Genomic DNA, 15,221 nt, shown 5'->3' on the forward strand with positions numbered 1-15,221 from the left:
CAAAGACAGGAATGGAGAAAAACAAGAGGGGCATTCTTAAGTCAAAATCAAAACAAGAGGTTGAAAACAGATCCACATGTAAGTCTCAGGATGTGTAGCTCAGTAGTACAGCACTTGCTGGGCTGAATTTTAAAGAAACAAGAAGTAAACCTACATGGATCAACCCCAATAACCAAATACTAACCAAAAAAAAAAAAAAATGCTATTTTTGTATTAGAATATTTTAATTAAGCTTTCTCAGAACCTGGTCATTCAAAAAAAACTTAGAATATAAGGAAGATCTAAGTAAATGCAAGTTAACAAACTCAATCTGATAGACAAAGATAACACTGTATCTGTCAAGTAGAGAACACACATTGTTTTCAAGGGCATTTATAGAAACTAAATCATACATAAGGCTAAAACAGAAAAATCTTAAATTTCAGAGACTCAAAGGCATGCCAGTTTTCAAGGGCCAAAATTTGTAGAATACAGCAAAAGTGAGATTGATTCAAGAAAAGTATTTATAGCCTAAAATGTATTTGTTAAATAACAAGAATTCTAGAAAATGTGTTATAGCTAAAAGAAAAAAAATTTGTGTAAATAAAACTGACCAATGTAAGTATGATCACCAGATCATATCAACCTCAAGAAAAAGGGCTGGTCAGTGGTTGCCAGGAGCCAGCAGGCAAGGAAGGCTGAAACAGTACAACATCTGATTTCCAGGGCAGCAAAGCTGTTTTGTATTATGGTGGATATACATCATTATATATTTGTTAAACCCACAGAATGAACAATAAGAATGCATCCCAAAGGCTGGCAGCACAATGGCTCAGAGAGTAAAGGTAATCACTGCCAAGTCTGATGACCAAGTTTGATCTTTGGGACTTACACAGAGGAAGAACTCGAGCAAGTTAGCCCCTTGACCTTCACACATTCACCACGGGATGCACATATTTAGACACCACTACCCCCACACATAAAATAATGTCATGAATCTATTTTGTAATAATTTCTTTAAAAAGAATTTACCCTAATGTTAACTACACACTCAGTGATAATGTGTCGATGTAATTTCCTTGATTGTAATAAAGGTACTCTCTGGTATAAGATTTGATAGTGATGAAGGATGGGAAGAACGATAATCACTGTACCTTCTGCTTAATTCTGCTATAGACTGAATAGATAATCTATTTTTAAAAATGTGTGGTTGGCAGGATACTTCAGTGGGTAAGGGCCCTTGCTTCTGAGCTTGATGACCTGAGTTTGATATCTGGAACCCACAAGGTAGATGGTGAGAATCAATTCCCACAGATTGTTCCCTGATCTCCACATGTGCCCCTTGCCTCAACACAGAAAATAATGTAATAATAATTTTTAAAAAGGTTTAGAGCAAATGAGGCAGACACTAACACTGCCATCTCCCCACCTGCCACCCACCCCACCCACAAGCACAAAATGTAACCAGTCACATGAATGCAGAGTAAATGAAAAGAACAAGTAAAGCAGAGTAAATTAAAAGAAGGTAGAAGCAGCAACATCTCAAGTGCCTACTATGTCATGACTGTACTGTCTGCTGGAATACAAATAAGTGTGGTTCCTGTCCTCTGGAGCTCACCATCTAGTCTGTGGTTCATCTAGTCTGTAGGTCGAACAACCCTTCCATAGGGGTTGCATATCAGATACTCTGCATTTCAGATATGTACATTATGATTCATAACAGTAGCAAAATTAGTTACGAAGTAGCAACGAAAATAATTTTATGGTTGGGGTTCACCACAACCTGAGGAACTGTACAGCATTACAGTTGAGAACCACTGATCTAGCCTACTAATTAGACATCTACCAACCAACACAAACATAAAATATATAAAACATAATGCTCAATGACAGCATACAGAGAGAACCTGATACTGCATTGAGGGCTAAAATAGGACTTCTGAGTAAATGACAGTTACAATGGAGAACTGAAGGAGAGAAAGAATGAACCTGGGCAAGAGTGCCCAGGCAGAAAGATCACCATAGCAAAGGCCACAGTTCTTAAAACAGTGACAAGACAGATTACTAAAGTCAAGGCTAAAGATGATGAGGCAGGTCTTAGAGATGCAGATTTTGAATTTTATAATTAGAACACCTGACATCTGTAGAGGACATTAAAGCAGTGACACAATCTGACTCAGTTTCTAGATCATGACAGGCTATGTCAAATGGATTGGAAAGTGGGGTGAGCACAGACTTGGAGGAGGCAGGTAGGTGATGGCAGACAAGTGGCAGGATTCTAGATATCTAGAGGAGAAGATTGATAAGCTTTGGTGATGGGCTAGAAACAGGGTGACAAGAGCAAGTATGAAATAAGCCAACCCCAAAGTTTCTGGATGAATGACTAAGTGTCTAACAAGGCCATTTTCTGAGAAGGAAAATCAAAGAGAAAATGATTGTAGGGTGGGTATCAACACCAAGAGTTCAGTTTTTTCAGTACTTGAGGAATGGGTGCAGGAGGATCAGGAATTAAGGGCAGCCTCAGCTATATAGCATGCTGGAGAACAACCTGGGCTACTTGATATTTAAGTTCCCGTCCTTTAAAGAAAAGTTTTTAGTTGTTTTACATGTATTAAATTTGAGGTGTGAATAGGATATCTATTTAGTTATTTATTTTGGTGTTTTGACACACAGGGTTTTTCTGTATAGTTCTGGCTGTATGGGAACTCATTCTGTAGACCAGGTTAGCCTTGAACTCAAAGATCCCCTGCCTCTACCTCCTAAGTGCTGGGATTAAAGACATGCATCACCACTGCCCATTGTGAGTAGGATACGTTAAGCAGTCAGTCTGGATTATATATGCTGATCTCAGACCAGAAACATAGATTCAAGTAACATACATGCTTCATTCATGACTGAAATCCGAATAAAAAAGCCTCCCAAGGATGACATAGCAAAGGCTTAGAATAATACCTGGAGAACTAGGTGAAAAGAAAGGATAAAGCACTACAGGATAAAGAAACATAAGTAGAAAGAAGAAAATACTTAAAGGAGGGAATGGTCAATGGTACCCAACCCTCTTCTGAAATATCAAATGAGGTCAGGGAAGCCCGGACCAGGCACCATGACAGCCATTAGAAACTTTAGCAAAGAAAAATGGAGGGGTCAGGGTTCTGGTTAGAGTGTGTTGGCAAAATTAAATGTAAGGAGTACAAGTCCTTTAAGAAACCATGAGGATTGGGGATTTAGCTCAGTGGTAGAACGCTTGCCTAGCAAGCACAACAAGGCCCTGGGTTCGATCCTCAGCTAAAACAAAACCAAAAAAACCACCATGATTGGGGAAAATTGCAGTCCAAGACTTCTTTAAAAAGCAAATTTACAGGGGCTGGAGAGATGGCTTAGCGGTTAAGAGCACTGGCTGCTCTTCCAGAGGTCCTGAGTTCAATTCCCAGCACCCACATGGTGGCTCACAGCCACCTGTAATGAGATCTGGTGCCCTCTTCTGGCCTGCAGTCATACATGATGTATGTATAATAAATAAATATTAAAAAGAAAGCAAATTTACTGTCTTTTAACAATCACATGATGTGTGAATTTAAAGACTACAGTTTTTTTGTTTGTTTTGTTTGAAAGTTTGAGAGATGATGTTTAATTGCAGAGACTGCTTCAGAAGAGAGGAGTCTAAAGAGTCAGGAAATAGAAGTCTTCACTGATGGAGCAAGTCTCTCAAAGCTTAGGAGAGAGTGGGACCTAGGACATGTGCATAGGGATTAGTCTTGGAGGGATAAGGACCAAACTAAGCCAGCTATCACTCCCGAAACACTCACACAGCCCTATGCTAACACAAAAAGCAGAACACGGTTCATGTTTCCACAAGCCTGAATAGTTTCATGGGACTCTACAATACTTATGTTTGGCCATAGCCTTAGAAAACCTAAAGGAATTGTCCTTAAGTAGTATCTAGGATTTACATCTTACCTACCAAGCCAGTAAGGACTAAAAATTAGAGCCTTAAGAAGTACTTAGGATGGTGGGCAGTGGTGGTGCACACCTTTAATCCCAGCACTTGGGAGGCAGAGCCAGGCAGATCTCTGAGTTTTAGGCCATCCTGGTCTACAGAGCGAGATCCAGGACAGGCACCAAAACTACACAGAGAAACCCTATCTCAAAAAAAAAACAAAAAAGAAGTACTTAAGAATTAATGACAATTCAACCTAACTTCAGGCATTACATGCTTTTTACAAAGATGGTTCACTTCCATTTTTCTTCTACCTTTGTAGCAGCTATAAAACAATCCCAGGCCAGACAGTGGTGGTGCATGCCTTTAATCCCAGCACTCAGGATGCAGAACCAGGTGGATCTTTGTAGTTCAAGGCCAGCCTGGTCTACAGAGCAAGATCCAGGACAGGCACCAAAACTATACAGAGAAACCCTTTCTCGAAAAACAAAAAACCAACCCCAATGATGGTAGGAAAGAAGTACCATCCCTCTGGAAACAGAGGTACACATGGTGCAGATGATTAAAGTACTTTTTTAAAAAAATAACTTATTTAATTTTATGTGCATTGGTGTGAAGATGTCAGATCTTCTGACACAACTGACAGTTGTGAGCTGCCATGTGGGTACCGGAAATTGAACCCGGGTCCTCTGGAAGAGGATCCAGTGCTCCTAACCCCTGAGCCATCTCTTCAACCCTGTTAAAGTACCTTTTCAAAGCACTGTAACAAACAAGTGGTAGAGCTAGCATCTAGAGCCACACCTCCTGTCTCTCAAACAAAGACTGATCTAATAGTCAAATCTGCTGCTGAGTAACAGATGTGTCAAGTATCTGCCTTAATCTTTGTGGGTTAACATGTGGAGGGGCAACCAAGCTCTCTCATAAACTGCCATAAATATCATGGATAGTTCATAGGGCTGGGCTGGAAGAGCTATGTAAGATCCTCAAGGTGTAGATCCCAAAACTTTCCCAGGTATAGTGTGTTCACTGTAATGACTACCTAAGGCCATAAACTCAAAATGGACATTAAATAGAATTAAGTTAGGTGTAGTGGCACACACTTTTAATCCCATCTTTCAAGAGTCAGAGGCAGGCAGATTTCTGTAGTTTGAGGCCAGCCTGGTCTATACAGCAAGTTTTAGGCCAGCCAAAGCTACACAGTGAGACCCTATCTCAATTAATTAATTAAGATTAAAAAAAAAAAAAAAACAGGAAAGAAGGTGTGCATGGTGGTATAGGCCTTTAATCCCAGCACCTGGGAGGCAGAGGCAGACAGATCTCTGAGTTGGAGGCTACAGAGCGTTTCAGGACAGCCAGGGCTACACAGAGAAAACTTGACTGGAAAAAACAAAAAAGAAGAAGAATAGAGAATACACAGAAAGACCTTGTTTCAAAAATCAAAACAAAGCAAAGAAAAAAGTAAATAAGCAATGGCAAAAATAACCAGAAATAAAGAAAACTCAAGGCTGTCAAACTCCTCAGCTACTAAGAGCAGTGTACAACCAACCACCTTTGAAAGCACAGCCTACTCTGCCTAATGAAACCATAGACAGCAGGGGTTCTCAACCTTAGCACTTTCGACCAGACAAATGAGAGTTGGAGTGAGCAAATCTTATCCAATTCTCTGTGTAATGTTTAGCAGCTTCCATGGCTCTTCTCATTAGATGCTAGGAGTACACATCTGCTTCCAGATGCAGGCACCACAAGACAGCTAAATGTCAAGCATTAAAGAAGGGTCATCTCCAACTGACAGTCACTGATCTAGACCGACAGTGATTCCAGATACTGGGGCATGAAGACACACTACAGAGAAAATGGAAAGCACCTACCACCTTTTCTTTCCAGTCAACAGTTTAATCAAGTTTTGCAAACCCCTCAAATGTTTTGCATGAAGTACTTATCAAGTATGTAGCAAGTAGGCCTAATGATGGGCCCACACACTAGAGGGACAGATCCTGGAAAGCAGTTTGTCAGAGCATTAGAATAAAAGGACAGATGCCACACTGCAAGCTAATAACCCAGCAGGAATTAATCTCACATAGTAAGACAAGACTCATTTGATTTTTTGAGAAAAAGTCTCATGTAGCACAGCCTGTCCTCAAGCTCAACTACATAGCCATGGATTATTTTGAACTTCTGATTTTCTTTCCTTTACCTCCCAAATGCTAGACTGCAGAAGTATGTCACCATGTCATTTATGGGATGCTGGGGATCAAGCTCGGAGTTTATGTGTGCCAAGTGAGCACTCTGCCAAATGAATCACACTTGAGCCCAATTTTCATTTTTGTATGCCATTAACAGGCACTTTATTAACTGCACACAAATTCAATGATTTAGTTAAACTAAACCAAGTCATGCTCCTTTCTGTCTACCAATGCGCATCAAACTAACTGATCTTCCCACCTGCCTTGGAGCTTCCTTGGCATCTACCCTGCAGAGGTGCTGCCACAGGCTAAAGAGGCAGCGGATAGCCCCCAGATGTTCAGAACTGGGGTACCCTGTTCTCATTAACATGTGATCAGCAAGCTTTCAGAAGGGTTAGGTATTCTTCAGTTGCAAGTTTTCAGAAATAAGATTCTTCCATCCTAGAAGGCAACTTTGAACAAAGCCTGTACAACACATGGGACTGAGGAGGGGCCAATCCTTATTGAGCAATGAATCCCAGTAAATTTCAGTGCTTTGCACTGAGCTGGCAATGCAAAGCCACACATATTAAAAGTGTCTGGCAAAGTATGCAGAAAAGCAGACATATAAACGCTAGCCCCCACATGCCTATCAAACTATCCCTCATCTTCCTGTTCTATGGAAGGAAACCTAGCTCCACTAATGGGCTCAAGACAAAGCCTGTATTGCCAAAACACCCACTATCCAGGCAGCAGAAGACCACCCCTAAAGGGCCAGCACCCCCCCACCAAGTTGGCTGAGTGATCGCCTTTGAGAAAAGGGACACTCAGTTCTTTGTTGTCTTGTTTTACAATTATTTACTCTGCCCATAGAAATCTGACGGGTTTTAAAATGCTGGGCTCCATCGTATTATCCATCTTCCTATCACCCTGGTGTCAGAGAATGAGCCAAGTCTTAGAAGCAAATATTTTGCAAGGCTTTCTTTGAAAAGAGAATCCAGTAATTTTGATCCTATGTGCTGTAAGAACAGGATTTCAGAAACAAAGGCTAACTGTGCTGCCCTTAAGCTTTTCAGTTCAAAAATGACTGCCCAGCCCCTCACCAACTCCTGTAAAACACTTTCTGAGAATTCTACACAATGCTGTACAGAGGAGGGAAAATCACCTCTTTTACTTTGGTATGTATATGAATGTTTGAAAAACAACATTTGTTTTAGAATATCTGCATCACAGAGCAGTCTCAGCAGGGTTTCAGCTGACTTAGGACAGAGTTAAGAGTTAAGTTACTGCATTCCACCTCCAACCCTAACTTGAGATTGCTGCAACACCATTGCTAGACATCTGGCTCCCTGAGGGAGAGCCATGCCTGTATTAGATAGCCCTGGCACAAAGACTCTGCCCAAATAGGTTGCTTAGAATAAAGGACACTATAACTCATTAACAATTAAGATCTTGTGTCAACCATAAAAGGTCTTTGAATTGTTGCTGCAGCAAGTGCTACTTAACTTCTCTCTAAAAGTTAATTACTTAAAGAACAAAAGACTGAAGAACAAAAACAGCCAGTCTCATGGTCTGATGGTTTTTACAGGCTCTCTCAGAGCTATGTTTTTAGTCTTCTGTCCAAAGCATGACTACACACACACACACACACACACACACACACACACACACACCCTCAAGCACATTACTTACTCTTTAAAAACATGTTTAAGGGCTGGTGAGATAGTTCAGCAGGTAAAGGCACTTGCACCAAGCCTGCCAACTTGAGTTCCATCCTAGGATCCATACAATACACAGAGAACTGACTCCTGTTCTCTGACCTCTACCTCTACATGAGGCACGCCCACACATATACCTACTACTTACACTACAACAGGCACATACATGCACATGCACACGCACAAAGTAAAAATTTAAAGTTAATTAATTAAAGCAAGGTTTAAAACAAGGAAGGAGGGTGAGGAGGATGGCACATCTAGTAAAGGCACCTGCCACTATGCCAGCCTGGGTTTGATTCCTGAGCCCCACAGGGTGTAAAGAGAGAACTGACTCCTACAAGTTGTCCTCTGACCTCAGTATACCACTATGGCATACATCTGCCCATGTACATACACAAAATCAACAAAAAAATCAGTAAAAATTTAACACACAAAACAACAAAAATAAAACAAAGGAGGAGCCCAAAGACCAACTTGAAAAACTAAGTTTAAAAGAGGAACAAGAAATGGGCCATTAAAGGTTTAAGACACCGTTTCTCACTGTTTCCCTGACTGAGTTCTTCTCTACATTCAGAAGGAAGGTAAATTTAGAATGAAGCATTAGGCCTTAGCTACTCTGGCATTTATGAAAACGTTTTTGGCAGGTGTTCTGCCAAACAGTCTATATTTAGTATGTATGCCTCAGAAACTTAAATGAACTCAAAGGGTTTGAGCTGCCAACGGCTAGCCTCCAGAGCACTGAGCTGTGCAGCCACGGGGTGGCTGCCATACAGAACGCTGGGCTGGGCGCCCTGCCACAACGTACACGTGTGCACGCACACGCCAGTCCTGAAGAGTCTCTTTTTTCAAAGCTCTAATGGCTTGACCTCAACACCTGCTGCACTTCCTGAAGACAGACAGGCTCTGGAGCTCCACTTGTTCCTCACACACGGCTGCACTTTCTAGGAATGACCGCACACACAGAGGCTGGCCAGCTGCCAAGGCGGGGGCAGCAGCCGCCTCGGGCCTGAACTTTCCCAGCGCTGTCAGGGCGGTTCCTGCTCTAAGCTGACTCAGCGGCCAGCATGGAACTGTGCCAACCACACAGCAGTGCAGGGGCTGCCGGCAATTCACAGATGTTTTACTAAACCAAAGAAATCAGCCAGAAGGCAGATCTGGGCTGGTGGCCAGGTGCCGCTGTCGTGGAAGCTGGGATTCTGATTCTAGTCTTAGCTTTGCTGTTACCCCCTTGGGTGATCTGTGTCTCCCAGTACCTTCTCTGCCTCCGAGAGATGCCCATTAGGATGTGGAAGAGGAAGGTACAAGAGTTGTACAAGACAACTCCTGCAGCATATCTGCCGTATGCTTGGCACCAAACAGGCATTAACATGGTTCACTTGCTCTTTACAACATCCTTAAGAAATGCCTTCTTATTAGCAGTACTAGTAGAGTTTTTACTTTGTACCCCAGGATGGCCTCAAACTCATAACCCTCCTGTCTCAGTCTCACAAATTTAGTTTTTGAATATAAACCATACTTAGCTTCATTATTTTCAATGTGCAGTTGATAAACACAGGCTCAGAACAATTTAGAATGCTACCAAAGATGTGATTAGAACCTACTATTGACACTACTTTTAAAAAGTCAGGTAAACTGCACAGGGCTCCCTGAGTCAAGCTGCCTATTTTTCAGCTTCCAAAGAACCTTTTCAACTATGACTTCCCAGGTATCCTTTTGTAAGCCATAGCTCTTCACAAATGGCTTCTAAGTGGCATCATTGGACTACACAGATGATGTATGTGTAAACTCAGAATATCTAAGTACTAGTGGCCTTATCATGAATGCCCTGCCTATAACATCATCAAACCACCCTGGAACAACTCACCATTACTCTCAGACTTTGAACAGTGAAAAACTGCAGTGTAGCTCGCAGAGAAATTATAAAGACAAAGGCTTCGTTCAGAAGAGATTCCCCCTAGGATCCACCCTCCAAAACAATTCACCTTTAGGACTCTACTGCCTGCCTCCATAAAAAACTTTCTACTAGCATGCTGGAGGCCCTAGTCCCCAGCACCACCACACTCTAGCTCCACCCTCCCCAGAAACAAGCAAAACTCCCTAGGTGACTCTCATATGCAATCATGTTTGGAACTAATTTCAACTTTCCTTGAGTAAAAAGGGAATTCTGAGGTCTCCCTTCTCTCTTTCTTTCTCTCTTTCTTTTTTTGTTTGTTAGTTTTTTGTTTTTTTCCGAGACAGGGTTTCTCTGTGTAGTTTTGGTGCCTGTCCTGGAACTCACTCTGTAGACCAGGCTGGCCTCGAACTCACAGAGATCCACCTGCCTCTGCCTCCCGAGTGCTGGGATCACAGGTATGCACTACCGCCGCCTGGCCCCTCTTTCTAGCCAAATGATGTAAAGATAAAACAGAATGTCTATAAGGCTCTCTGTTGAAAAATACACAAAAGTGCTTTTTAGCAGCTATATTCAACTTCAAAACAACAAAAGAACACAATCTCGGATTTACTTGGAGCTAAGAAATTCATAGGAAAAAATTATTCTACATTCCTACAAGAAAAACTAATTAGAACCATGAATTTCATTATTTAAAAATCTGTAGTCCTGGCTGTCCTGGAACTTAGTATTCAGACCAGGCTAGCCTTGAACTCACGAGATCTGCTTGCTTCTGCCTACCAAGTACTGAGATTACAGATGTATACCACCACACCCAACTCCTTTATTTTTTATTTTATTATTATGATTACTACTACTATTATTATATTATCTTCTGGTTTTTGGGACAGGGTTTCATTCCAGAACTCACTGTAAGTCTTTTCTACCACCACCTCCTAAGTGCTGGAATTACAAGTGTAAACTAACCACTCTGTTTTTTTAGATAGTCCTAATGAAACACAGCTCATTCTTCCTTTATATTTTTGGTTGTGAGCCTAGCCTTTAACGGCTGAGCCATCTCTCCAGCCCTCATTCTTCCTTTAAAAAGTAAAGGGAGAGCCAGGTGGTGGTAGCACACGCCTTTGATCTCAGCACTCAGGAGGCAGAGCCAGGCGGATCTCTGAGTTCGAGGCCAGCCTAGGCTACACAGTGAGATCCAGGACAGGCACCAAAACTACACAGAGAAACCTTGTCTTGAAAAAAACTAAAACCAAAAAAGGAGAGATTCTTTAACAGAAACTTGGAACAAATTGCATTAACAGTAACTTATACACTCTAATGCTTTAATAAAAAGAACCATCACTTAATATTTTTGTGGTTCTAGAGACTGAATCTAGAGCCTTACACTATCATGGAGCTACACCCTCAGTTCAAGCAAACAAAACAAATGCTGAGAAAAACATCAGTCTTCTCATATCTAGGTCAGTGCCGTGGGTGAGAAGGCATAGCACCCGCTCTTGCCCATCCAGCACCCTCTGTAGCTGACCTATAGGTAGAAAAAAAAGGCCTCCCATAGCACAAAGACTGACCTGCTTAAGCTGCTCATCCAAATTCCAGCTTGGCTGCCCAGCTGTGGAGATGGAAGGTGGGGCCTTGGAAGTATCTTTGGTATGGTCTTCTCTAGCTTGTTGTCCCTGTGGTGGGAGTCCAGGTGCTGGAAGCAGGCTGGATATGGGCGCTGCTCTGGGGTCTTGGCGAGTTGCTTTTTGCACATGGAAATATCTGGAAGCAGCCTGGGCCTCTTTTTCAGCCACCTCTGCAACATCATCATCTCCATCTTCATCTTCCAGACCTCCTTCCTCTTCCTCAGGTTCGGAGTTCACGTTGCTCTGCTCAAATACTTGGGTCACTGGTGTGGCTGGTGTAACTCTGGCTAAGGGACCCAGAACAGGGCTACCAGAAGGTCTTCCAGGTGTGACTGAAAGGAGAGTAGGCTGGGCGCCTAGTTTGGGGGCATACAGAAACTGTGCTTCTCTTGTCTGCTGCGGGTTCTGCTTCTCTCTGGCATCCATCTGTAGAGGAGCCTGGTGTGGCTGCTTTTGCTGCTGCTGCAGAGGCTCCATTACTGTCTCAGGCTTCACCCACAGACTGGCATGGCTCTCAACCTGGGCACAGCCCAGCACGCACACTGGGTCTGTATTTTAAGTGAATAACCAAAACCACAAGGGAGGAAGAGGGGGAAAAAACTATGTAAAGCAGGTACAAAAGATTTTCTTTTCTCCAGTAAAGTTCTGAATACTAAACGCTCCTAAACCTGAATTTCAAGATGAGTAAGTTGTAGGGTTTGGTGGGTGGGGAGGGAAAGTTATAAAGGAGAGAACAGGCTCTAAGAGGGGAAAGAAGGGGTAAATCTCAGGAGTGGTGGATTAAACATTTAAAAAAAAAAGAAATCCAGAAGATATTTAAGTTTGTTAACAACTGAGTTCTCATCTCTTACTCTCTACATTATCAAACAGTTATCTACTGGGGCTTGCACTGTAGAGGGGTTTGAATTACGAAATTTGTAATAACTATGAAAACTGCAGTCAACAAAGGCAAAGAATGGACGGACTGCAAAAGAAAGACTATGGCTTATATTCCCAGGCTCTCTGGAGAAGGAGATTCTGACTCAAGCTAGACACAGAGTTACAGCAGACGGACAAAATGACTTTTCTGATGGAAAAAGCAAGACCAAGCAAACTGCTCTTGGTTTAAAACTTCACAAATTTCCCAGATCAAATTGCCGGCCAGCTTGCTGAGTGGACTGAACCAGGCTAAGTGGACATTACAGCCTCCAAAAGAATCCGGTTTCAACAACATGAAAGACAGAAACATGCAAGGAGGCAAGAGTCTCAAATTGCAAGCTTCCCTCAAAAACAAACAGGGGAGGGGGGGAATTCCTCTGGAGATTTTAAAGTTAATTAATTTGAAACAGGTACCAATATTGTCTAAACATGTCAATTTTTTTTTTTAATAAATCACAAGTAAATCTCCTCACATCCTCTTTCTTTCTGATTCACTTCTACTATATTTATTCTATGAATACAGTAAGAAAAAAAAAAGGCTTCCAGTCCCAAAGTATTCTGGGGGCAGGTTTATCTGCATTCTTACCAATCTGTCTCCAAACACAAACCCCCTTTCACACCCTTCCACCTCTAACCCTTCCCAGGCTCCCACCTTCAACAAACCTCACTTCAATTATATTTTCTCACAAGTCTTCCTAAGTGAATGGATTACCATGCCAGAGCAAATTTTAGGGTGAAGCGGACTAGCAACAGGGTGTACAATTTTGTTGCCACATGAAAGGGGAAGCTGCGCTGAGCAGGTTGGGACTTGATATTTGCATTGTCCCAGTGTTTTAGGGCTGAGGTGGAAGATGAAATGAATCATCTTGAAATGAAGAAGAAAATGAAATCTTTACTATCTTCAAAAATTCACGGGGGAAGTAATCCCTAACAAGAAAAAAAAAATGGCTTTGATTCACAAATGTTTACATTCTTATAGGGGTACAATTTTTAAAGCTAGGAAAAAATTTTCAAAACGAAAAACAAACAAAACCAGAGCCATGGTGGACCATTCTCAATTTGTTTCTTAGAAGCACTTGGTTGTAGCTTTCATAGGCTGTTAGAAGATTCAAGTTCCAATCTGCCTCTTACTGTTCGCACTTCCTCTTAGCAGTTTAGAAAGTATAAGCTATGCCTGCAGCAATCCTTTCATTCGCTTTAGTTTTTATTCCGTGAGGAAGCCTGAAAGGATTCACACCCAGTTGGCAAAAGTATTCACTTAAAATAAAAACCAATTTGGGGACAAAAATACAAAAAACAAAACACACACAAAAGAGTAACAAGCAATTCACTGGTCACTTAAAAATATTCACATAATTATTAAAGTCAACCAACAACACAGCCGGACTATTTCAACCAACTCGTGCCAGTCAGTGTACAACTGTTTCTTGTCTGGTTGGTACCATCTTCTCTGCAGGCGGCCCTCAGCAGAGGGGGAGGTGTCCCACCGCCTCTTTATTGAGTAGGACCGAGACGACCCGCTTCTCCAACTCACTCGACACACTCTCCCTCACAGAGCCCGTCCCATCCCAAGCCCTCAGCAGCCAACGATCCAAACAATACTACCAACATTTAGAGAACTTACGCCTCAGGAATCTAAACCACTTCATCCCTTCATCCCTCGCTCGGTCCTCTAAACTTCCCGGACCTCCAGACCCGGCGCAACGGACCGCTTGCCGCTTCAGACCGGCCTTGCTGACCATTTCCCTTACCTTCGTTTCCAGCCGCTGTCCCCGACCCCCTCGAGCCCCTCTTTCTATTCTTTACCCCACTCCCAATGGAGCTCTATCACTTTTACTCCCACCAAACCCCCTCCGCCCACCTCCAGGCTCTTCTCCAAACACTCAAACCCCACCTAAGCTCGCCCTGAGGTTCCTCGGGGGTCCCTTACCTTTCCCATCCCTTTATCTCCAACCACTTCTCTGCGCACCGGGAGGATCGAGCTTTTCCTCAGCGGTCCCCCCGCTTCGCTGGCCCGCGTCTCCCCTTCACACCTGCCTCGGCTCCCATTTCGGTCCCCGCCACCTGCCACAGCCCCGCTCCCGCCGCGGCTCAAAGAACCCAGACCCGCGCCGCTCACCTACGCGCAGCGTTCCGGGCTCGCAGCAGCTTGGGAGGAGGCAGCCGCTGAGGCCCCGGCGCAGCAGCTGAGCCTCCGACTCCTCCGCAGCTGGGGGCCACAGCCGGGGCGGGGCCCACACCGGAAGCGGTGCCGCGGGGGCCGGGCGGTCGGCCCGGGGCGGGGGAGGGGCAGGCAGGGGCGGGGCCTCACGGGTGGGGGCGGGGCCTGAGGCCGGAAGCAGCTAAAAAGGGAAGGAGGTGGGGGAGTAGGGGGGGGGGGGATGAGGCGGAAGTGACTCCTAGGGACCGCCCTAGGAGCGTGGGCGGAAGCTATTTAAGGCGGGTGGACGCTTCAGCCAATGGGAAAGCGCAGACACAGAACAGTTCCGGTGGGAGTGCTTTCGCGGGGAGTTGAAAAAAGCAGGGCTAACGACGTCTGCTCTGCTTTCTGGCAGCGGAGGTTGGACGTTGTTTGCAATAAGTTAAAGAGAGGAGTTACGAGTGCTATCTTTCAGCCGGTCTTCATCAAGCATTCTTGCTATTTTTTCAGGCTTTCTGTAAACTTTTTAGACTAAGATTCTTCTGTCCCCAGGGGCTCCTGCAACCCTTGGAGCACCACCTCCTTCTCCAACCCCACCCTGGTCACAGGAGTTAATATTTTCTTTCCCCAGGTTCCCAAAGGTAGGGGCTATGTGCCGAATCCTGGCACTGCTTATAAAACAACAACAACACACACACAAACCCTCCTTGCTTCTGCAACGCTTGGTTGTGAACATGTCAGTTTATGCGTGCACCTCTGTGTTTTAACTTTCTCCCCTCTGACCATTTTCCTTAATCACTAGCTCACTTATCGTCGAGCTTTACACCAGTTTTCCAATCCCATTCAAAATC

General features: G+C 43.6%; 1 protein-coding gene across 1 annotated transcript in view; it reads right to left on the reverse strand.

Annotated features, from left to right (window-relative positions):
* Arid3b (AT-rich interaction domain 3B) overlaps window positions 1-14,449 on the reverse strand; it is a 52,137-nt gene extending 37,688 nt beyond the window's left edge. Inside the window, exons 1-2 of the mRNA XM_036191693.1 lie at window positions 14,350-14,449; window positions 11,256-11,860 (exon numbers count right to left, since the gene is read on the reverse strand). Of these exons, the coding sequence (XP_036047586.1) occupies window positions 11,256-11,789 (534 nt within the window). The 5' untranslated portion in view covers window positions 11,790-11,860; window positions 14,350-14,449. The remainder of the gene's footprint in view (window positions 1-11,255; window positions 11,861-14,349) is intronic.
* Between the last annotated feature and the right edge of the window lie 772 nt (window positions 14,450-15,221).

Source organism: Onychomys torridus, chromosome 7, assembly GCF_903995425.1.
Source record: "Onychomys torridus chromosome 7, mOncTor1.1, whole genome shotgun sequence".
Classification (NCBI taxonomy): domain Eukaryota; kingdom Metazoa; phylum Chordata; class Mammalia; order Rodentia; family Cricetidae; genus Onychomys; species Onychomys torridus.